This window comes from Pteropus alecto, unplaced genomic scaffold, assembly GCF_000325575.1.
Source record: "Pteropus alecto unplaced genomic scaffold, ASM32557v1 scaffold87, whole genome shotgun sequence".
Taxonomy (NCBI): domain Eukaryota; kingdom Metazoa; phylum Chordata; class Mammalia; order Chiroptera; family Pteropodidae; genus Pteropus; species Pteropus alecto.
Genome location: NW_006443225.1, coordinates 11,967,620 through 11,993,509, shown reverse-complemented (window position 1 = coordinate 11,993,509; position 25,890 = coordinate 11,967,620). Strand labels below are relative to the sequence as shown.

At 37.8% G+C, this 25,890-nt stretch overlaps 1 protein-coding gene across 1 annotated transcript in view; it reads right to left on the bottom strand.

The window, feature by feature from the left end:
- CUNH8orf34 (chromosome unknown C8orf34 homolog) overlaps window positions 1–25,890 on the bottom strand; it is a 273,032-nt gene that overhangs the window by 10,057 nt on the left and 237,085 nt on the right. Inside the window, 2 exon segments of the mRNA XM_006924083.1 lie at window positions 8,837–8,930; window positions 15,784–15,831. Coding sequence (XP_006924145.1) covers window positions 8,837–8,930; window positions 15,784–15,831 — 142 coding nt within the window.

The following is a 25,890-nucleotide window of genomic DNA, read 5'->3' as shown; positions in this document are numbered from 1 at the left end:
ATTCTCCTCCTATAAGTTAGGTTGCATTACTGGTCCATGTTTATCTTCTTTGCCTAGTGAAGAAGATAGTTTTATAAAAACTATTTATTTTATCGGCCTTTTTTATATGACTTGTCATAGGGAGATGATCTGTTTGAAATGATTAGTACATAGGTAGTTTTAAAACTTGATTTCTTTTCATCACGTTAAGAAATATGTAAATGGCCAAACACCTGGGCCTCCTTATCATTTGAGTCAGTGTTCTCCAAAGCTATGGATATGAAGATTCTTCTCAGAGTTCTTCTCTATGTAAAGATTTCCCCACTGTCTACTTTATCAATTCACATTTCTTATCTTTAAAATTTGGACCCTCTGTTTTTTTCATGACATACTTTCTAGACTTATTTCTCTCTAATTTCCTGAAAGTAACCGGTGTCTTCTCCAAACAGTATTAACTGCTACGTTCCTTGGGCCACTGAACAAAACCAATGCTCTTCCTGTCTTTGTGTCCTTGCCCAAGCTGTTATTCTTGCTATAAGACTTTCTTGTCCAACCCTGCCCTTCAAAATTCTACCCATCTCTGAGTTCAGACACTGCTTTCTTCATGAAGATCTCTCTAGTCCCATGTTCTTACTGTCCGATCCATGTGCTATTTCTCTCCTTTGGTTTCCTTAACATTCTATTTACTGCTTAAGAAATAGTATGCCTCGTGCCACATACGCTTATGCACTTCTCTGTAACTTACTAGAGAAAAGAGATTATATCTTTTTTTTTTTGTTGTTTGCATCTCCCATGCCATAGAGCTCAACACATGGCAGCTTCTCATTATAAGTATGTTGACTTGTCTAGATCCATAAATATGACTGTTCTAAGGAGATAATTGGACCTGGGGAGCATATGGAAGTTATTGGAAAAATCTTAACTAAGTTTGTGTTTTTGGACACAAATGTCCAGATCCATTTAATTGGTGAGGTAAAGCAGGTCAATATTGCAAAAAAAAAAAAAAAAAAAAGCCCAGGGAAATCATGGAACAATTTGGCTGATGTGAACATGTTCGAGTTTTTGCGGTAACTGAAAATAAACACAACACAATTCATAGAGAACAAACAAAGAGGCTTCCCTTGCAGCCAGCCAATACGTTCTTCTCATTTGTGAAAGGTATCTCATCTAATACAGGCTGCCCGCTACGCTAAATCCATCAAGGTTAAGAATTAACTAGATTTTGCTTCATTTTGTATTCATTATTTTATTTTGTAGTTTTAGGCCACACTTAAAGCAAATATAAGAATATTCCAAGACAAAGAGAAAGTGTTTAGTAAAGGTATTAGAACATGTACCACTCATTTATACCTTTGATTTTTTACAATCACAAAAAATTGGAACTTATATCTCCTATTTTTAATTTTAAAGAATTTGACTTCATATAATACTCTGATCCAAAGAATTCTGCATTCCAAAAGAACAGTTCAGCTGTCTTGTTTCTCACATGTAGCCTTCTCTGATACATGTTATAAAATTTCTGACTCCTATTGCATGTGACAAGGAAGTTTTCATAAATAAAGCAGGTAGTTTGAGGCATGCGATCTTATATTGCTGAGCATCCTGACACATTTTTCCATTACAGTTTATAACAGTTTATTTGGTGAGATTATGTTTATATGTTATTAAATGCTACCGTATAAACTTTTTCTAGCAGCTTAGAAATCAATTGAACCATTCATAATATCAGATTTTTACCACAGACATGGGGAAACATTTCAAAGTAAGAATGTCACATGAATAATTGAGGAATTTGGCTTCTAGAAACTGAAAAAAGATATTTATAACCAAAATAATTCTCTACAATTAGTATGATAATGAAAAATTACAATTTGATATTAGAATGTTTTCCTTCTAACAGCTAATTAACAGTAATTGTTGAATTACCTTTCTATTTATTGGTTAAAGATCAATCCTTAAATATTTTGATGATAACAGATACCAAACATGCAAATGCTGATATACCTAATTTCGAAGATTTATTGCCCGGTATGAGTTCAGATGTCCTGAACTTCTTAGGAGAAGCTTTAGAATTTTCTGAACACTCATAGAGGATTGAATGTGAAAAGTGAGATTAAAAACTGTCGAGATTTCTTTTGGTCTGCAAAAATAACTACAGTTTGCCAAAAAATTTGTCTTTTTTACATAAAGATCTTGCCTTTCCAGTTATCCTTGTGCTATTTTTATTGTATTACTATTATTGTTTTATTCTTGGTTGTTTCCAGCGTGTGTATATCTCTTCTCTACAAATACATGTGTTGTGTGGGATAAAACAGTTGACTTTTAAATAAGAACAAAATATCTCAGTCCCATCTCACTCATCTCTTGAGGTATGCAGTCCCTAGTTCTGAGACCACAACCCTAGTACTAGCAAAGGTTAGCATTAAAATCTGAGAGTTACAAGTCTCTTGGAGCCTTGACACCTACCTCACCTAACTGGCTATTAATTCATTTTAGTCTTTATGCTTTTCACAGTCCACCACTTCCCAGCGTAACCCTTCTGCCCTTTCATCTGATAGGCCTTATCTTGCACCCGGCAAGATAATCAGCTATGGTATATCACCACTGCCGCAAGCATTGCTCAAATACAAATCCTGGGAGACTACCTGGAAAGAAATACCCTGACAGTAGGTTAAAGAGAACAAAGATTTGTCTCAATGTAGAAAGCCTGGCTGTATCCTGGGGAGAGAGGAAAATCCTGTGGTCAAACTACTACCCCAAGCACGTTGGCTCTCAAGAGTCACGGCATAGACTGTGACACCCCCCAGTAAGGGGACTGTAGGGACGTCATGAGTGAAGGATGAAGCAATGGGGGTGAACACCACTGAGCCCATACAAGAAACCTAGATTCTACTCCTCCCTTGGCTACTAACTTGGTGACATCAATGAGCCTACAATCTCTTGGTGCATCAATTTCCTCTTCACACTGGAAAGAACTAATATTGAAAGGATTAGAACAGATTAGCAGTTCCTAAAATCCCACTGTTCTTCCAGTAGTTAACAGACATTCTGCAAATTATAGCCATTTTGAAAACAGGAGTTAATAGGCATTCTTCAAAAATAAGTAAATAAAAACAAAACAAAAAACTGGGGTAACCACAGTCAAGCAGATCTTGCTATAGGACTACTCGGTGACTTTAGTACGTAAATACTTTAGAAAATACTGTATAGTATTTCTTCAAGTGCACCATGGATAATATTTCCCCCCATTTTAAGCCAGGATGCTGATTACACTTGATCTGTCCATTTAAAAATATAGAGCAGCTTTGCTTCTCTTGAAAAGTTGCTATATTTATGGTACATCTTACAATTTGAGTCTCTCATACATAATTATATGCAGAATTTCCCCAAACTTATTTTACCACAAAATTGCTTTCCGATAGCTTTTCAAAGAAGCAGATATTGTCTGGTTCTATAGTTCATTACAAAGATATCATACTGCCACTCCCCAAAGAGAAAACTAGGCTGATGAAATCAAAGGGAATAGGAGAGGAGATGCACTTCTGGAATGGGAGACCTCTAAGAATCTGCTCCTCTGTAGAAGCAATGAGAACGCTGGCAAAAATCCAAAATCAACTTTTTATAGAACTCTGAAAATTAACCCAAAACTTGCAACAATCCGTAGAACATTTATTAAAGAAAAGCAGCAGGCTCTCAATAAGAACCGTGAGCTATGTGATGCTTAAATTACTCAATATCAACACCCTTCTCTCCAGCTCTGTAGGAGCCTTGAAAATCAGCTGCCTCACAATAACTGTAGCTATGAAACAGCAGCCTAGCATCTATCAGAGGGGAAGAACTTGGTCAAGTTCCCCTCAAATGTCCCATATCTAGAACATTGTCACTGTTTGACCAAATGGTAATCGCCTGGAAAATCCTCGCCTGAATGTTTTTTCGTTTGACCTGAATTAAAGCTCACACAGTGAGAAACCCTGTCTCTATTAATCTGTCAAAAACACTCAGGGGCAATAGTTTTACATAGCCGCTGCCTCAGGCAGTGATACCAGTTGGAGCAAACAAGAGCCTTACCAAAAAAAAAAAAAAAAAAAAAATTAAAAAGAAAATCTGGTGAATAAGATGTTTATAGATGCTTTCAAAAGCTCTGACATACTCCTGGGGACCTAGAAGGCCACACACACAGATGCAGAGCTATACATCTGCTCAGGAAAGACCTGATAAGGCCCTGGGTCACCTCTGGCTGACTGAAAGGCTCCATGTAAGCAGAGCTGTAACCTGCTGGAGCATTCTTGGCATGCTTTGATGCCCTACCCAATCAGTAGCTGGCTACTGAGCTATGGAGCAGAGACTTCGGTGGCTGCACACAATAAATAATATAGTCTTTACAGAATTAGTTCAGAAAAATCACTAAACAAACAGCAGCAACAATAAATCCGGGGTAGCCGTCCAATTTCTAGACTTGTCACATTATATTATATTAAATGTCCAGTTTTAAACAAATAAAAAAATAAATGACATGATTCATAAATCATCACATCACACATGCTAGTATACATGAAAGTACGGTCCATCAACAGGAAAAAAAAGCAGTGAACAGAAACTCTCCCCAAGGATGCTTAAATAATAGACTTACTAGACAAAGATTTTTAATCAACTATGATAAATATAGTCAAAGAACTAAATGAAATCATGTCAAATAAATTAAAAGAACATATGAGAATGAACTTCAGCCAAATGGAGACGATCAATAAAATATACAAAACATAAGGAGAACAAAATAGAAATGCTGGAGTTAAATGAAAAATTCACTAGAAGATCTTAACAGCAGACATTAGTTGCATAAGAAAAACTCAAAGAACTTAATATAGGTCAATTGAAATCCAGTCTGAGGAACAGAAAACAAATGAAGAAAAATTAACAGTTCCTCAGAGACTTCATAGGACACCATCACGAATACCAAAATTTACATACTCGGAGTCTCAAAAGGAGAGGCAAGAGAAAAAGGGTCAGAAAGAATATCTGAAGAAATAATGGCTGAAAATGTCACACATTTAATGAAAACATTAATCTGCATACCCAAGAAGCTCAAGAAACTTCAATAAGATAAACTCAGTGATACCCAGACTTACATACGCCTCACTTTATCAGAAGACAAAGACTAAGAAAGAATCTTGAAAGCAGAAAAATAACATCCTCTACAAAGATTCCTCAATAATATTAGGAGCTGACTTCTTATGAGGAACTATAGAGGCCAGAAGTCATTGGAACAACATATTTCTTGAATGTGGTCTAGAATTAGTGACTTGCTTCTAAAGAACTGTAGGAAGTTGAGTTAAACATCACTTTACAGCAGAGAAACTTGAAAACACTATCCAAACACTATCCAAAAAGCAGCCTAGGGAAATGGGGTCCAAGATCTAACAACAATGTGGAGACAGTGCTGAAACCACCACCCTCTGATTCACTGACTTTTCATTCCAGCAATTCTCAGTCTTTAGAATAAGCAAAGAACACCTGAGGAGTTTGTTAGGAATGCATAATTCAGAGTCCCATGCACAAAGATTCAGATTCAACAAGTCTAAAGTGGAGTCCAAAAACATGAGTATCAAACAATTATCCCAGGAGATTCAAATATTTGTGATTCAGGTTACATAGTGACTTTGGACCATAATTTGAGAGATCAAAATAAGCATACCCTGACGTAATTTTTTAAACTTGTTATTTATACTTTTATATTAGAAGCAGAGTAAAGAAAAAATATTCTTAATTAAGGGTTCTGCTTATCTTGTTAATAATAAAAGTTTTTAAAACATCCCATGCAATTATTCAAGACACCTTTTCCTTCAAAGGCATTCTTTAATAAAACTTATTTGAGCTAAGTTATTTAAAAATAATGTGATAAGAAATATGCATCGCTACAGAGATCCTGGAATTATTTGGAAACCTTCTGCCATGATAATTTTGTCTCAGGAGAAATTAGAAAATCTCATAAAATTACCTAGGTATAATTTACAGAAAGCTGAGTCAAGAAACAGGCATTAATGTTGGAATGATGAATCTCGTACTTTCTTCACTAATATATTTGTAGTAAATGAGCCTCTAGACTCACAATGAGATGCTAGATTCACATAGATTTATGTCATTTATTTACTTTTGCTGAGAAAATAAAGAGGTAGATGACTTTTATGTATCTCGCCAGCTGTTTCACACCTGCTGAATACAAGCATCAGTGGAGAGGCCACTGCCTCGGTGGCTCCCCCTAACACCTGACCCCGCACCTGAATGTTGGATGCCTCTCTTGAAAAATACTTGCGTCCCCATGCTGCGAGCCTGGCTCCAGTTCTAGCTAGCATTCCATTTCCAGATGGCTCCTATTACTATCTAATTATGTTTAAACTCTGATTTTATTTCAAACAATTTACCACAGTCAAGGGTCATCTCAAGTACAATATTGCTGCAATCGAATAGTTTTGGTTCTAGGTCTATGGTTAGGAGCATTCAAGAATGGCCTTCTCTGAGTGATTGACAGACCATATGGTAAAATCCATGGCAAAACTATAAATCCAATATTAACATTTTAATGCAACTATAAATAATTTTTATAATTATTTGGTCATAATTATTTACTTTGTTAAATTTCCAACTGTCCTGATAAACAAGTTAGAAAGTATCAAAGAAATCTATTCATTCATTCATTTGCTTATTAATTCTTCTGATATTTATTGAGGTCTTATTATGTAACTCCATAGGATAAAGAAAAGGGGTTGAAGAGTTCTGGGGATTTTTATCTCCTTTGTATTAATAAGTGGCTTTCCAGACTTCATTCTGATTGAATACATATGGATTTGAGAGAAAGGAAATAAGTCCGAATTTGGACTTGGGTTAAATACACAATTATGACTGATTCTTTTCTTGCTCTTAAGTTCTAGTTCATTATCAGTATGGCACACACGTAGAATTAACACACTGTGCATCCTGTAAGGATGCTGTTTACCTGTAAGTCTTGCCCACTTTGGGCACCTGTGTGTTGAATCTAACCGAGTAAAACTAACCCACATATTGTCTTTATACAATACATGCACCCAAACATTAGCTTGAAGGTTTTTTTAAATGCAAAATTTATGTAGTCCTGAAAAGAATTTGGTGAAAATTATTAAATCCGAGCTACGGAATGAGAATTTATGTATATCAAAATGTAAAGAGAGTTGGAGGGGCTGGGGGCGGGGTACGACGGATATAAGTTTGCTTGTATTTGTTTTCCTAAAAACCCTGGGCCACTATTCTTTCAACTTTGGGACATTCTCTTCTTTGTAACCCATGCTGCTCCTCTCCTCAACCATTTTACTTAGGATCCCTTTTACTTGCATTAAAGATCTTCCAAAATACTCTATTTTTGTACTTGCTCGAAGCGCGATCTGCTTTGAGTCTTCCTCAGCTGTTTCCTATAGAAGGCATTGTTTCCCTCCAATAGAATCTGCACAATGTCACCGTACTACTCACCGTATTTCCGAATGTGCCATCTGAGTGACACGTGGCCTCTATCTCACCTAAGTACCCTGACTCCTAGGTCCCTCTCCTAGCTGTGCCCCCTCTGTCCACATAAGCCTGTGGCTACAGAAGTGGGATAAGAACATTTTTAACGCCTTTTAACCTGGAAGAGGAATTTCCTGGATCCCTCTGGTTAGAGAATCATAAAGTTACCCATGTGACACGTTGGGTATCTCTAGTAACTATGGCTCAGGGGAATTATTAATTAATCACTTCGCGCCGATTATCACAAGGGCTACATTATCACTTATGATTTAACTTTTTCTCTGCTGGCTACCATTGGTTTAAAAAAAAAAAAGGAAACTTTGATAGTTATTATTTTTAAAGTTGATGTTTTTTCTATACAGTCCAGACACCAACCTCTCATCTAGAGTGCTGAACCCAGGTGTCTGACACTGTCAGGGAACCCCTGGAGAGCATGCACTGGGTCATACCAAATTCTGGCAATCCGGTCTTCGCTGTGATTATAATCTAGCCATTTAAATCAAGAGCTGTATATTCTGTCTTAAGTATTATTATAATACTAATATGTTTTGTGAACTTAGAACAGTTTCTATACACAGTCAACCTTCAAACAACCTTGAACTGCGTGGGTGCACTTACACATGGGTTTTTCAATAAATATTGTAAATGTATTTTATCTTCCTTATGATTTTCTTTATCACATTTTCTTTTCTCTAGCTTTCTCTATTGTGAGAATATAATAGGTAATACATATAACATACAATATATGAGTTAATCGACTATTTATGCATTCAGTAAGCCTTCCAGGCAACAGTTGGCTCTTAGTTATGTTTTTTGGGGGTCAAACATTAGATGCAAAATTTCAACTGCATGAGGTTCAGTGCCCCAACCCCTACCCTGTTGAAGGGTCAGCTGTATATAAAATAATTCATTTAACTGCTACTGATAATTTCATATATAATAATGAGCTGATTCTAACACACTCTGAATTTTTTTAATAATCACAAGTTATTGCTGATCTAACTCTACAGTATTTATAAAAGATTCCCATTCTACATGGACGTTTTATTTTGTTCTTCAGGAAGAATAATTCCTTCTTTTAAGGTATTACACTTTTCTTCAGAAAGTTAGTTTATGGGCCTCTGCACCACAATTAAGACATCACTGAATCGAGAATTATGTACTACAAGTATAGCTTATCTTTATGTGTTCTCCCTACTCAATCTGAGTTTTTTGCAGACACTGTTGAACATGAGGAGAAGGATATACCCTCACTATGAATTTGATGAATCTCGTACCAATTTGTCGATCAACAGCAATTTGTCGATCAACAGCCGTGTCTACTCACGTTTCTCTTGTTCCGTTTCCACTCCTTCGCTTTCTGTGTCACTTGGCAAGATCCACGGTTGGTGAACCACCTGCAGTTGCTTTAAAGATTCATCCTGCCAAAGAAAAAAATTCATCTTCTATTAAACTCTAGAATAAACTCATGAATACCGATGTGGGTAAACACTTTAGGCTCCATGAATTACATGTCCAACAAACCACAACGAAAATTTCTTTACAACAAAGAGTTCTGGGTTTAAATTCATTTTCATGTCATAGACATGCCTCAAACTCTGAACTCATTTATTTTTGCATTCTCTTTTTAATAAAATTTAATGTCCTCATAAGAAGAAACATCTAGACCATGTTCCTTTCTGAATTAACATTTTTATAGGAATCTTGGCACTTGTTCTTAGAAATATAATAATGAAATATCCAATATAAAATCGCACAAATAGCACCTCTTTGCCATCAAGCTTTCAAAATCCCTTTAATGAGAATAAAGATGAATAGGATTTAGAGAATTTTCTCAACTTCACCCAGAACTACTTCACTACCTCCTTACTCTCTGACCTCCTTATTTTCATTAATACATTTCTCACATATTTCCTTGCTGCTCTGTGCCTTCTGTCACTCATCACCTCCCATCCTGACTATAGTGACAGCCACCTACGAAGTTTTCTAGGATCAAATTTCATATGCTCCCTGTTTCTCTCCACCAGTTCTCTGCCAAGGTACACCTCTAAAGTGTTGTAACCTTATTCATCACCTGTTAGTGTCCTCCTCATGATTCCCAAGATACAATCTAAACTTCTTTTAATAATCTTGCCCTCCAATTAGAGATACTTTCCTTTTTTTTTTTAGACAAATACTAACAAATTAAAAATAAAGACTCACAGTAAGATGGGTACTAGACTCATCGAGATGATCACTTCATAAGTTAAAAAAACATCTAATAACTATGTTGTATACCCGAAACTAACATAATATTAAATGTCAACTGTAATTGAAAAATAAATTAAAAAAATAAAGGCTCACAACCCCTGATCTCTAAGAAACATGACATAACCAAACATTAAGTGTTTGCTTTGTTTAAAACAACTCCTGTATCAGAGAAATATCCTCTCTGCCACCCCTCAGCTGTGATGGTTACCTCTGGAGACGTTTAGCCACGATTTAGAGTTTCAAAAAGGCACAGTTTTCCAGGAGTTTGGGAAGGGCTTAGGAGGTTGAATAGGAGAAGCACAAGGGATATTTTAGGGAGACAAAACTATTCTGTATGGTATTACGACGATAAATACATTAGGCATTGGTCGAAAGCCATAGCACTTCACACCACAGAGTAAACTTTAATGCATGCAAATGAAAAAGTACGAATGGAACATTAACTCAGTAAAACATGTAGTTTAGAAAGAGCGTTAAAATGTTGAGTTGTTGGAATCACGGAGATAGTACAAATATTACTATTAATAGATTGTTTAAATGTTTTGCTTCGGTTTCCTCTCGAGTACAGCTGGTAACATAATATACCTGTTTGCTTTATCGCTGACAGGATTAGGGTGTCCAAGGTCCAGCCCATCAGACTACTTATCATTCTTTCTGACGGGGTCAAGAAGCTAAAATCTCGAACATTTTTAAAAACAAGAGCTGACATGTCCCTCTTTGCCAACGTATTTCAGAATTTTTCTACGGGACTATTAAACTGGGTCTGAGCATGGTACAAACTCTTTCATCTTCCCAAGGGCAAGTTCTTCGGATTGCTTTTAGAGGAAGTGCCATTCATCCTTTTTCCAAAACACTTTCACCACAAGTATGCAAATGTCCAGGGACTAGGAGTGGTGCAGAACAGTGACATGTGTCATATGGGAAACAGGTGCTAGCCTTGCATCAACATATCGTTTTATTTGCTAACAGAATAAGTGCTTTCTAAACTTCAGCAGTTCTGTTATTCCACATGGATAGCTTATTTTTGGATTCTCGAAATGCAATCAATCAGTAATTTATGTCATGTGTGGCTGTGAAACTGCAGTATATTTAGAGGGGGAAAAAAGCTCCTTTGCTCAAATTTTCACCCGTGGATGCTTTAATTTTGAGGCAACTAAATATTTCTTTCCCTTTGGTTAAGAATAAAAATAATGCCCAAACCATCGGTTTCCTTCTTTCAAATAGGATTAATCACTTTCATTTTACTTCTATCATCATCGGATCCCTTAAAACAAGGATCCTTGAAGCATGCTGCATACAAAACAAAATTCCACTCCACTCCAGGCACATTGAACAGACTGCTTCTATGACAGAAAAATTGTAAAAAAGGGATTAAAACATAAGAAGGACGGTAGTAAGTTTGGGAACCTGTAAGTTTGAACTAATAGGATCTGGGAAAAGAAAAGAGAAGGAACAATAATGAATATAGAAAAAATACAGTTGATTGTGAAAAATATTACGAAATAAATATAAGCTGCTAAAATAAATTTATCTGACAAATTTGCTACAGTACACTCACTATGTACTGGGATTGCATTCCACCTAATTTCCTAACTCATTCCATTTGGTGGATTTTACTCCCCAAGGAAAGTGTAAGATAAAGTTGTAAAATGCTTTGAAATGAATGAAAGACTAGTGGTTGCAGTCAATGAAAATTAAGTCATTTTGCTACCTTACCATGCCATTTATCTGATTCGATGGAGGCTCTGAGTTTTTCATTGACTTTGAGCTATTTTAAAACTATGTAATTTATAGAAATTTATAGTAGTACAAATAATTCTTGTCCACATAAATACAAACTGTGTTCATTTGAATATACTGATAATTACCCCATGGATATTGACAGTTTGGCCAGTTTTTGCATCGATTTATATCTTCATCTTAGCATTCCTTATTTGACTACATATGTGAAGGTTTGAATTCCTCTTTTAATTGGTTGCAACATCTTACTGGTGTCCTCCTTAATTAATGAGTTAAAAAATCTTTAACGTTTGTTCATTTTATATTGGTATGAGAGCCATGATTATAACTTTAAAAAAAAATTGTTATCCTTTAACAACATACATCAATTCCTAGTGAATATCAATGACAAATAAAGGCTTCCTTGAAAAAATTCTGTTTTGTAGTTAGCTAAATGGACTAAAACTATGGTACTGAATAATGGCTATTTCGATTTTTAAAAAGTAAATCCCTGCACATGATAAAAAGTGAATTATCTCTCATTATAGGAGAATAAGGTCACACACTCTCCTTCAGAAGTACGGTGGGAACTTCACTGCATTAACAATCACAGAAGACAGCACAAGAGAAAAAGACAAAACTGGCAGAAGTGACTCTGAGATATTATGTCGCATGGAACCGATCCCCTTTTCAGTTCAGATGGTACAGCTGGCAAAACCAGCCTCGACAGATTTGAAAAAGGTCTGCTTGCTTAACATGCTTCTTTTCCTGTCTGACGCACTCCGAGATTGTGAAGCTGCCACATGACACCTTGAGCTAGTTCACACTCCTCTGTGTGTTGCCTCCGGCCTTCACCAGATAACTTCCTGAAGTTGAGAAACTGCTCCAAATTGCTCTTTAAAAAGTTTCAAAAAGCATTAATTTTAGTCTTTAGTTCTTCATAGCTTCTCAACCATTTAAGTTGACAATACATATCTGATGTATACGTATTTAAATTAATATAGTTCTCTAATAATTAGGGGATTTTTAACTGGTATACTATGCTGCTTCTCAGTTATTCCTCTAAGAAATATAATATTTTAGGTTCTCTGCAAAAGGCATATCAAACTTTGAAAGTACTTTATTTTGATAAGTTCTTTTAAATTACATAATTTTGAATAAATATTAATGACTCCAAAAAATAAAATTTTTACATTGTGAGATTCTTTTTCTCCCTTGAGTTATCAAGTGCCTTACATGTAAAAAATGTGTTTTTTTTTTTTAACTGTCAGAACTATTTTGAGGATTAAGAAAAGTAGACTATTATAAAATGCCTAGTTTTTTATTTGGTCAAAAATGCAAGCTCTATTCTGGAACAATAATACATTAAATGATAGAAAAAATGGACTAAAAATTCCATTTTAGCTGTACTTTTAGAGAAGACCATATTGTCTCTTAGTTTTGATTTGGGTCTAAACAGAATTGTCTAACTTCATATGGTTATGATTCTGTCTAATTATAAGACTAGAAAAGAGAGACTTTGATCTGCAAAGAATTGTTCAAACTTTAGCAAGAAATGTTAAAATATATTAAAAATGTAAACACGATGGTTTATTTGAATTTTAGTCTGTACTAAATACAAGCAAATGTTTGCTAGCTCAGTTTTAACTTCAATGCTTCTAACATTTATAAATACTGTTCCTTTTTGTTTGCTGATTCCAGTAATATGAGGAAAGAGGGCAAAAGTTAAATAAGAGCATAAGTGAGAAAAAACAAAAATTATCAGTTTTTGGCTCACATTTTTAACATGCTTGCAATGGAGAAGAGTTTGAATATATATTTCCTAAAGACCAAATGAATTAATATCTGCAAAAAGAACTACTTATGTTAATAGTTCATTAATTAAAATTGTACTTACAGTTTTATTGTAAAGGATGATCACTTACTGTTTTTTAAAAAAAGAGCTAAAAGCTCAACCAATAGTAGCTCAAAATACCGAGCGACAATGAACCCCTATGATAGGCGAGGCTTACTTTGGCCAGTTCACACACATTTGTAAACTCAAATTGTAGGTCAGTAACGAATCACGTAAGCTACAGAGATTTCATACCTCCGATCAACCAATACTATTATTCCTCAGAGTAGATGCATAAACAAAACTCATAAATTTATTAATAAAGTTTTCCTCTACCTATATTACATAAAATTGGTGATTTTCCATGATGTAAGCGGTTACCCTTCAGAAATAACACTGGCAGGACACTTTAAGGCAGTGCTTCGCAGACGTTAGAGAGTTTATGAATCGCGTGGGGATCTTGTTCGAATCCGTATTTTGATCCTCGGGATCTGGCGAGGGTCCTGAGAGTCTGCATTTCTTAGAAACCCCCAGGCGACGACAATGTTGCTGATCAAAAGACCACACTGGGGAGCAATGCCTTGCCAGCACCTCAATGAAAAGGTACACATTCTCGACCTTCTTGTCACATGACGCGTTTACGACTGCGTACAACACGCACATTTAGACTGCGCATTCGTAATGATGGAGAAAATAAGAGTCCTTCTTTTGGCTAAGAACTATAAACTTAGAAGAAGACATTTTAGAAGTTCTCTCCTCTGTATGCAGCCCGCTTCCTGTCCCAGCACCTCAGTGCTAACCTCCCTCCCGTTGCTAGACCTCCACGGGACACATTACAAGAGGCCTCAGGCACCCTTGAATTTGAGTGGGGGTGACCCGCCACCAGAGTCCCTATCAGCGCATGGGGGATGCTGAGCCAAGGGTTAGAGCGAGCACAGAATCCTGTCGGGCGATTCTATGGGTGCACACACTGCAGAAGGTGCCTGGTTCTCCTCGGAGACACTAACTGCTTAACGTATTCTACTCGCTTTCTGTACCAAATGCGTTAAGAACAATTTTTCGCCCTATCTATCTTCTAACCTGAATTCAGAACACCTACCTTTCTTTACAGTATTTCCACAAAGGAAATATACAGTATTTCCTTTCCTTCCTTTTGTTACCCCTTCCCCGTCTGCCTTTTGTAAAAGTTCAACCTCCTCCAAACAAGCATGAAGACCAGAGACGCGGAGACTTATAAAGGTGCTGTGCACTCTGATTTTCCTCTGCAGGTGAAATCTGGAAGCGAGAGCGAGTTCAACTATGGGTGCAGTGTTCTGAATAAATGCACGGACTATGCAAAGCACTTAGTGGGCACTCAACATTTCTGAGTGGATGTATGCACTCAAGAATAAAATATTTAGAGAAACGGATTCTGTCTAGCTCAGAAGCAATATTTGTGATAGAGGGAAACGCTCAGCTTCTCTGACTCCATCTCGTTTGAGACTGAGTTGTTCCCATGGCCTTCTTCGGGCTAATAGCTCCCGCTTAGTCTTGCATATGGACGTGCTGATCAGCAGAGGAATTCTGCCTGCGCGGGAGGTTTACAGAAACAGCCCGCCCATCTCCCCTTCCTTGGACATGAAAGAAGCCTAAACTCTGTACTTTCTTAAGATGGATTGGAGGGATCACTAGGGCTCCCATCTTCTTGGTTGGCACAGTCTTGATCAATAAACTTTTTCTTTCGAGTTTTGGCCTTTTTAAATGTCGGGCACATAAACTCTGGACCAGTAACATATTCAAACCAAATATCTGGTACTTTCATGACATCACCGCCAGTTTCTCAGTTCCCTTCGCTTACAACAGATTCAGATGGCTAATTTAGTGACCACTGTGGACTGGTTTCAGATCAGGTTTTACGGACTGCAGCCACTGGTTTATCTGAAAGTTCTCAAATATCATTTACAGACAGTCCAAAGCCTATGGCACAGAGCGCCCTTGGACAGCTCCAAAATAAATCGAGACGTCTCAACGGTCTTTTAACAGAAATCTACCATACAGTTTAATGGTTAAAACAGCATTTTGCCTAATGCTTCCACAATGTCCTTGACAAGCATTTTGTCCCATGAATGAACACCAATTTGGTACAGGTTGTTCTTCTCATGTCTTATTTCTGTTGTGCATGGCCAATATAAAACATGTGTTCCTCATTTACTAGGATATCAACAAGAGCTAGTGAGTGGAAATATATAATAGCACTAGGTTTATGCAGTTTTACTTTCATTTTCAGGATGAACTGATACGCAGCACCTCCCCAGCAATGAGGAACGAATGTCGTTTTGACAACATACTATTACTTGTTTCTGTGGGCATGACTCGTGAATGGGCACAGAACGGCAAGTCTACAGGCGGATGGGGAAAGCCCACGTGAGTGTTTCCTTCTCTGTGATAAATACTGTTTTCAGTCTATGTTACAAGGCCACCCGAAAACTCACTTCTTCCATGTAGTTTTTCAATGACTGTCCTCCACTGGGGGCTTCTCCCTAGAGGCAGAGAGGAAGAGAGGTTGACAAAGTCAGGAGAAGGAGAAAGGAAGAAAAAAAGAATAGAGTCGGCAGTGAACCCCAGGGGCAGCGCCCAGTCACTAGCATCCCCCCACCATCTCAGCTGGTATTTGTGGGATTATCAGTTTGGCAACTTCTTAATCTGAAGGAGAGTTTTTTTTTTCAAGGCAACAATATATCTTTCAAGGAGATGTTAGGTCACATAAACAAATAACCACCTGGAGTTACTAACTAAATCTCTGGAAAGAATGCTGAACAAGCAGTATAAAATTTTGTAATTAATTTTATAATTGTGTTCTTAAAATCAGATTTAGAAAAAAGGCACTAATCCTGTATTCTATAAATCTGTGTGAAGATAACACACGGACTTAAGAATATTTTATGGAGAGGGTACAGGGCATTAACCTGACATTGCCCAAAGGTTTATATCTGTTTACTCTTTCTCACCTTACTTGTATGTTACTAGTAAATTCTCTATTATTTGTGCCTTTTGCTAGCACTTCACTGTGTGTTAGTAATCACTGAAGTTTAAATCATTGGAATTTAAAACAAATTAAAGATATATCGCAAACTCATCTAAACATCGGTGATCAAAACTGTCAAACAATTTGTTAGTTTGGATAAATTATCTTTTTTACACTACATGCCAGAGATATTCGGAAATAAATTCTGAGATATCATGAAATGATAAATTCTAGGACACCAGATGTGTTTGAAAGGTAACTAAATAAGCATGAATAAAGCTTACATTTGTTTCTAATTCTTTAAGGACCCTCCTTTTTAACTTTTCAAGGACTTTCACATATATTATCTCATTTGATTGGTTTTTACTACAACTTGAGGTAAGACATCCTCGGTTCAATTTAATACATAAAGAAATTGAAGGATGCTGGGTGCACTTCAAATCAGGGAGCTAAGCAAGGTATTGCTGGGACTGGATCCAACTCTAACACTCTTTTACCTTGCTGGAATACAAATTTTAACATAAAAAAAATTAAATTTAGTTTTAAAAAAGGTGATCTACACTATAAAGCTCTTTAAGAAAGTTTAAAAACAAGCATGCTCATTTCAAAACAAAACTTGAGCTAGGAATAAAGTACTTGTATTCTTAAAAACTTAGGTGTGGTAATATTTTTTTTCCCAAATCATAGCTTCCACTAGCAAAAAATGAATATGCCCTACTTTAAATGTTTCCAAATGCTGCAAACTTGTAGGATTTTCAATGGATACGACACTGAAAGAGAGAGAATTTACTTAAACTAAAAGGTAAACTATTAAGAAAAAATCGAATCCACATAAATCCCCCATACTGTGAGGAATTTAACTCAGAGCACATAGAGAGGGCTGGACACTTACTTCAGACAAACTGCTTTTTACGGTTGAACTTGCTACGCTACCTCTCCTCATCTGGACCACTAGTCCAGAAGGAACGCTGCGGGTCCTTCTGACGCAGCTCTTCCAGGTGCCAGAGCTAGTCCTTTGTGCCCTGATAATCCCTTCCCCTTTGCCTGGGATGCTAAGGGTAAGAGGATTTGCTGGCAAACGGCTTGTTGCGACAGAACTGCTTTCTGCAGGGCCAGCATCTGTGGCATGGCTGGCCTCTGAACATCTGAGAGGACACAGAGCAGTCCCTGGGTGCTCACTGAAGACAGTGATTTGTTTCCTTGGAGCGGAGTGCAATGGTCTCCTCATCCGTCCGGACGCTTGCAATCTTATGCTAAGACCTGATGGTGACTGAGGATTTTCTTGATGGTCAAATATAACTAAAGCGCTTTGTGTCCTAGAAGGTTGTTTCTCAGGCCTGCTCCTTCCCACAGTACCGGGCAGGTCTTTTTTTCAAATCTAGACCATAGAAAAGGAGCGACTCACACAACACCATTTGTTTCAAAGGCCACACAGACTGCAGTTTGGCTGTGACGGCCATTCATAAATCACTGCCATGGGTGGCACTGATGAATGAGGAGCGTGGAGTAAAAGACGGAAGAAAATACAGAGGAAACAAACACTTTGCTGAGAGGATTACAAATGTGGCACAGGGCCAAGGGGACGAAGCCAAGAACAAGATGTCAGGATCTCTGAGTGTCAGGGTCAGAAGAGATGGCCCCAATCAAGAGGCGATTCAATATGTCTGCCTCGGGTCCCGTGGGGCCAGCACGGGATAGCCGAAACGCTGCCCTTCCTCCTGGCCCCCGCTGGGGGCGCTAATGAAATAAAATCCTTTCCAAAGCCCAACGCTGTCAGCTTTGGCCATCCTGTTCTTAGCTTTAAAGAACCGGCATTTTTAAATAGGTCGTTATAACAACAATATTTTCGTAATCACCTGGAAATGAATAAAAAATACCCAAGTGCAATTTCCCTTGAAACACAAAGAGAAGAAAGGGGATACAAGGGAGGCAGATGGGGACTTGCGAAGGAGGGAAAGGGGCAGAATCCACGAAACTATGCCTTAAAAATAAAAAGGAAGAAAAGGTATTTCCTGAAATGTGGTTTCACTTATCATGAATCTAAATATAACCGCAGTTGAGATAAAAATGTTTTAAATGTGAATTACAAAATAGAATTTTTTTCTCAGAAAAAGAAAAAAAAAAGAGGCTGATAGGATTACCACTTAACATGACATGGGATCATGGCTGTTAGAGACAAAGGCTCTTGTCACTCCCTAGTCATGTTCCAGTTAAGGGAACACTCTCAATGAGACGGAATACCCTAGAGACAGCACTAGGACTCCTGAATCTATTGTCTTTTTTCACTATATCATGCGTCTCTTGTTTCAATCAGTAAATACTTTTTATTCATCTCTTACTAATCCTTAGACAAAATGTATAAAGACCTGCATTTGCATGTAGGGTACATTTATTCGCCAATACTTTACGTCCAAGACCTCTGGTATTAATTTCCTTCAAAGAAATTTGCACGAGATCGCTACTTCCATCAGAATGATACTTCTGCCTCTCCTCAAACGAAACAATAACCTTAATACACAGAACACCTTCTTAAGAAGCGGCCGAGGTACGCAGAACCCATAGAAGAATGGGAGCCTAATATGAATGAATGACCAGGACATTTCTGAACCCAAGGGACCCATAAAACTTCACCCAGTATTTACCTCACCAGTTTTTATTAAGCATTTACTCTGTGCCGCATACTGTGCTAGGTGTGGGGACAAAATGGTGAACAAGAACTGATTCCTACCGTAAAAAGCTCATCTTGAGAAAACAAATATACAAGTTATTAGACTACAAAGCAAAAGTTACTTAGCACAGGTAAGCCCAAAGTGCTATGGGGAAAAAAATAGGAGGAAAAGGCACCTAGCCTTTCATTTACTTAACAAGCACGCACTGAGAGCTCGCAGGTGCTGGGAACTGTTGGAGACACTGGATACATGGGACGAGACGTCGAAGTGGAGAGATTAAATGTTGAACACATTTTCTTCATGTTTAGTCCTCAAGACTTAGCCAAGTAGCCAGAGTAAGTAGCTGAACAGGAGGAGGACTCATATCAGGCAGAAGGAAAATTTTGTGCAAGGGCCCAGACAGAACAGAACAAATAGATGAAACCACAACCATCGAACGAAGAACACCGATTACCCTATGCACTGGAATGAGTGCTGTTTTTATATAGAGAGATATTAACATCATGTCTCATTTCTCTATACTATTATTTCCCGTAATACAGCTGCTAATATGATGGTTATATGTTGTTTTCTAATTGCATTATTACACAGCATTAATGAATTTGTGACAGATGATAGAGAAATTAAACTCAGCTTTCCAAACTCTGGCAAACCCAGCAGTCAGCACTGTACTGATGTCCAAGGGAATCGGCAGTGATCTACTTCCCATCAGTAAAAACCCGAGTGTAATAGTTTAGAAACTCAGAAATTTTTAGAAAGCTCAGAAGCCTTTCAAATCTTTGATGTAGTCAAGAAATAACTAGTTATGCCTGTTTTCAGGCTTACATATATGAACAGATGCTGTTTCTCATAGGCCCCAATGACTTTTCAAATTAAGTTAAAATTTCTTTCTGAAAATTTGCACACAATCTTATGAACAAATATAGCACCAGTGCAGACCATATTTCTCTGAAAATGACACCTTTATCCAGCTGAGAAGATACTTGACTGTGTTAGTACTGCTAAGGGCTAACAGACAGTGGCATTTTAAGATAAGACGTTAAGATTCACTCTGCCTTTAAGTTATTAATGCTGCAAGTTACATCTGTACCAGGAATTAGCAACATAAGGCATGATCAGAAGCCAAATTCTGTCCCTCAGAAGGGAAAAACAATACTCATTCCCTAAGCACATAATCAACTTTTAAATTAAAATGAAAGCAATTTACATTTTTCTTCCAAATTTTTACATGTTAAGCTAAATAGTTCCTTTAGTGGAACTATTTGCCTTAAAGATTTACCTTAAAGAATGCAAAAGGGCAGGAGCAATTATGGGATTAATGACTATTACTAAATGTTAAGTTTTTAGCAATTTAAGGCCTTTTAGTGTTTTTTTTATTTTTTGAATTCTGGTCATTCAGTTGCAAAAAAAACAAAAGCCACTTAATTCTATCCTCTCCTTCAATCCCATGTTAAAAAAAAAAAAAAGGGGAGTGTGAAGCCAGTAATGAGAAGCTCTGTGTTTGCTGAGTGGTACCTTCCATCAGTGGATATTAGCTAAGAGAAGGGACGAGATGACAGGATGGGGCCGTAAGAATGGATGGCTAGTGTTAATGATATGTAATCGAGGTAACCTAAAAAACAGACTGAGATATATATCATTGGTCGACTGACTTTAGAAAAATCCATTTGACCTTGAACTATTCATTGTACGAGTCACGGGTGTCTTAGCTGATATGTTTGATTATCTTATCGATGATTAATATTGTTTCACTATTATCGTGTACGAAAAGCAGTATTTGTTACTTCTTTCTAAAAAGGTTTATTAGGCCAACACAGCGAATTACCAGCCATAAGGTCTCGAAGAGTCACAGCTTTTTTCTGAAGCTGAGTTTCCAGAACAGAACTACACGGTCGTGTTTTATATGCGACTATGAATGTAAAAGTACTAAAATCTTCACAGAGTTATGCATCATGAAAGCACAGTATTATTATTTTGTAAAGGTGTGTGTCTCCGGTGATCCACCCGCCTACTGGTTTCCTTGCCACCTGTCCTGACCCTGTCACTCAAGTCTTTACATGCTCCTCTGACACTGTGTGCACATTTTCATCAAAACGCATATCACGTTCTTTTATAATCACTTGCTCTCTTTCTCACTTAACTCTAAGTAGTTGGAGGGCAAAAATTGTTTTTATTCATGTTTGAAACTCTATAGGTGAAAAGGCCAGGTTTCTTTGACAGATAAATTGAAAGAAAATGCAAGAAATGGAGGCGGAAGCTATAGATTAAAAGAGAGTTAGGGAGATATCTGATTTAAAAAAGTGGCCAAGGTTAACGGGAGTGTCAAAGGATGCATATTTGGATGATAAAGCTACTTTTAAAATGCAAGGAGTTGATTATGATAGAAGTTAGAATAGTTTTTATTCGTGGGGAGAGACAGAGATTGTGACTGGGACAGAGCTTAACGAAGGGATTTCTCAGTTATCTGGCAAAGTTCTATCTGTTGACCGGGGTAGTGTTCTCATTATAATACGTAATTAAACCATACATTTGATTATTTCTATATTTGTGTTTTATTTTATAATAAAAAAGGTATTTAAAAGTAAACTGATAAGCACTTCTAACTTTAAACTATATTGTTACAGGCATACTTGTAAGGTCCAAAAGAAACTCAGATAATTAGAGTGAAATTTTATAATGCTCTATCTATTGTTGGCTGCATCTCTGTGGTCACATATTTAATCCCTCATTGATCCAAATCTTTTGGTCTATGTAAAGAGGCAATTACTAGTTATATATCTAGAAAAGTAGTTAAAGGACACTCTCATCGTTCCGATTTAATATTAAGCTAATCTAATTATAACACTGACCTCATAAAAATCGGTTGGCGATCTTGATTTTTACCATTTGCAATAATTAAGCCTTTAAATTCTCTTCCATTAAGCTTTTTAAAAAATCAATAAATGTCACTTTGGCATCTGTAAAGTAGCTATATAAATTCTCCAAGGTCAGTGAAATATGAATGTCGGCCTCATAACTTAAACCAAACATACAATGTATTCTTTTAAAATTAAATTAACCTCTCTCTTTGCAAAATGGCTAAATGGCTAAGGTGACCAACTTCCTGAACTGTGACTCAGAGGGGAGTAGGCAAGGAAACTGATACGCCCAATGCTCATGAAATACCAAGGCCTGTATGCCTCTCCTGCTCGCAGCCCATATTTTCTCAATTACAAAGAAAACGATTGATTTTTGAGATAAGTAACAATGTTAGGCATTTCTCTACATTGAGGGAAACATATTTTGCTAGGAGATGCACAGACACGAATAGTTTTGTTTCTTTGAACATATGTCTCTGAGATTTTAATTCAAACCAAATTTTTAAAAAATGCATAAATTAAAATAATCTAGCCTGTCACAAACTCGGCAGCTGATGCATAAACAGTATAGTAACTAGGAGAGCTATAACCTGCTCGGGGGAACGTGTAGAGGTATAAGCAATTTCCCAAGAAAAAGGGCTGACCTCCAAATAAATAAGTGAAGTGACTTGGAGGGAAAGATAACGGGGGTTTTGAACTTATTCGAAGTATCACAATTACTCACTGAACTTTTACCTGTAGTCTCGAAGACAATCTGGAAGGGCCATTCCCACGAGTGTGTCCAAACTCACCACCTGCCTTTACATGCATACAGTATTTCTTCTGCTTAATATGAGTTGGTTATAGGACTGAGACTATGGACCACCAGAAGGTAGCAAAAGGTGGTGATATGTGAAGTCAAGTAAATATGGGTTCATATCCCAGATCTGCCACTTAGGCTCATGTGCACTGGGCAAGTTATATAACTTCTCTAGGTCTCAATTTCCTCAGCAGTAAAGGGTGACACCACCAAGTGTCTCGTGGGTTATTGTGAGGATTAACTGAAATAATGTCTGCGGAATGAGAGAAAACCAACTTTATACTCTGTAAGGGAGGAAAATAAGATATGCTTAATTCTTTAAGAAGATAACTGGGAAAGAGACATGCATGTGGGGAAATCCGATGCCACCTTTTAATTTATCTATTCTTATTTTTGTGTCACTTTCATTAAAACAATGTTGCACTTTCGGTGACAAGTAATTTCTGAGTGGCTTCACATACACGTGAGTTTTCAGCAGTAAAGTCAAGGTAAAGGGAAGGTTGACTGATAGTAAGATAAAGGGGACTTTAAAAAGCCTGGGACATCTGAACTAGAAAGAAGCAAATGACACAAGTCAAGAGAAATGAATTGCTGAGGAAAGGGAGGAAGATGGCGTCTTCGCAAGACTTTACTCCCGACGGTCTCTCCTCTTCACCTCAAGACCCTCCCCTAACACTCCACTCATGCCGAATAACCTCCAGGCCCCCCAATAGTCGGTGTCTCTCTTCCTCTGTCTTTCCCTTTTTCCTTCTGTTCTTCCTTCTCCCCTTAATCCGCTGCTTTGTGCATTCCATGCCATCTTCCTGATGTCACCTAGGAAGGAAGAGTCTACTCTTGGTGAGTGTAAGTTTAGTGCCACCTGTTCCAGGAAGGCTTCCCTGACCCCCTGTTTGCATTGCCCCATCCCACGCCCCTGGCGTTCCCATGGCAGCTAACGATTGGAGAATCTGCCACACTGATGGTCTAGGCCTGCAGTGACCTCTACTACATTGTCAGCCCCACAGACCTACCCTTTACATTTGCAGTCAAATGCAAGAAGTCAAACAGAGGTCCACATCGCCAACATAAAATCACATAGAATATGTTCCGACTTTCGATCCGACTTTCGATCCGACTTGGCAGGCCCGCTTCCGATTCAGAGTTCTTGTATTTCTTCTGTACCATAACTTGGCAGAAAAGGGAGAGCAGGAAGGCGGTGCTGGCCCCAATCCCATATCTTTACCCCTCTACTCCCCTACTCCACAATGCAGCCCGGGGGGCTTTGTGCGCACATGTGTGGCTGGCTATTCCTGCCTGCGTCTCCAAGCTCGTTTGCATCCTCCCAAAACAGCTGCCTCTGGCCCACTGCTCAGGCCTACAATTGAGCTTCCAGAAAGAATGGACTAGGGAAAATGCCCCAGGCAGGTCCAGGAAGCAAGCTTGGGACCACTGGGGCAGGAGATTCAAGGATTCTGGTACCTAGCATATAGTCCAGCTCCAGGTGGATATGTCCCGTTGACCAGAGGGACTCAGCCTTGGACTGGTTTGAGGATGTCATTGAAGCTCTCTGATGGTAGACATATCTATCTCTTCATTGTCTTGTACTCAGCACAGGGCTTGGCAACTAAGAGTCACTCCAAAATATTTACTGAATAGATGAGGTTCTTATGAATGGCACACATTTCTCATGTAAGGTGCTGAATAATCAAGAGATGTGGTTAGAAAAAGAAGGACAAAGACTTGGTGTAAAAATTTAGAATATTTCAGAAATGACAGAATCGGGAAGATTCTAATAGCCAAGAAATAGGGAGAAAGGTCATATTTTAGGTCCATTTAGGATCCACAGAAACTCTCACCCAAATGTAAATTAGAGAAAGACATTTAAGAAATTGACTGTTTATTTTGAATTGGATAATGGCCCCAAAACATAGACGAACAAATAAACTGAAGACAGAGTATAAAAATAACTATAAAGGAGTGAGATCCAATGAAATTGCCTTTCAAAGAGAGACCTTCAGTCCCACCAGCTAAAATGGTCTATCTGAAGAGAGATCAAAGGCAAAGTGTTTTGCAACGTGATTGTCAGGGAAGCTGGGTAAAACTTAGAAATAAAACAAAGTAGGAAATGATGTGGAGAAACTTGTTTACAGAAGGTATCTCTGCAATCATATTCTGCTAACTACAGGGCATACTACACCCCTTCAGCCTAGCTTCACACTTTTGTAAACTACGAAGTGATATAAGAGTTTGTATACATCACCCAACACCCAACGACCTCACCACAATCCAAATGCTTCATTAAATCTAAGACAGGGCACAGAGCATGGCGCCCAGGGTGATGCCCTAAGTCTCTTTGATGCAGTACAGTTTTTCCTTTGTGGTCTAAAACCCTTGCCTTTTTGGGAGCAAGAGCTCCAAGATGTTCTATAGGAGGAAATTTCTATGTTAATTCTTAGTCCAAAAAGTGAATTTAACGTGCCTTACAGAACAAAGCTTACTTTGGGGCCTTGAAAAGGGCCAAACCACATCATAGAGAGTAAGAAGATATCTTCCCTTCTCGTGAAGGTATGCCCATCTTTAGAACCAAGTTCAAAGCAAACATCTTTTGAAGTCTTACTGAACATGACCGAACGCCGAAGTTTATTACAGTGTTTTTGCATGTGTTTGCATTTTGTGAAAACAGCTAGCATCAGAAGCAGAAGAGCCAAAAAGAGTTCCTGCCAGGTCTGGAAATCTAAAAGCCAAAAATGTCAAGAAAAAAAATAATTCTAATAACATGTGTAGCCTAATTTTATACACTCTCAATGTTAATTGAGATAAACACTTGAAATACTTTTTGACAATGAACTTCAGAGCCAAATTACTTAGCCTTGTCTCAAACCCAAAGCAACACTGCAGGTTAGAAGTTAAATGTAATTCATCTTATGGTCACCGCCAGTTAGTTAAACATATCAATTTAATAAAGCCAAGTCATGAAAAGCCAGCCTCAATATTTTTAAAGACCACAAGTTGCCTGGGAAACAGGTCTCTCTACTCTTGTAGAATGTCCTTTGAAGCCGAGAGACAACACAAATCAAGCTAATCAAGGCACCTGCCACGCAGAATTTTGCCTCCAAATACTGGGAGACTCTGTAACTGCTCATCTAGACTCAGGGCTGACCGCCACGTACAATCAGAGTGGGCCCCAGCCAAGAAAATGAGTGGAGGCAAAGGTTGGCCATCCTTTTTTTAGAGGAGAAAGAACACTGATAGCAAATGAGAGAAAAACA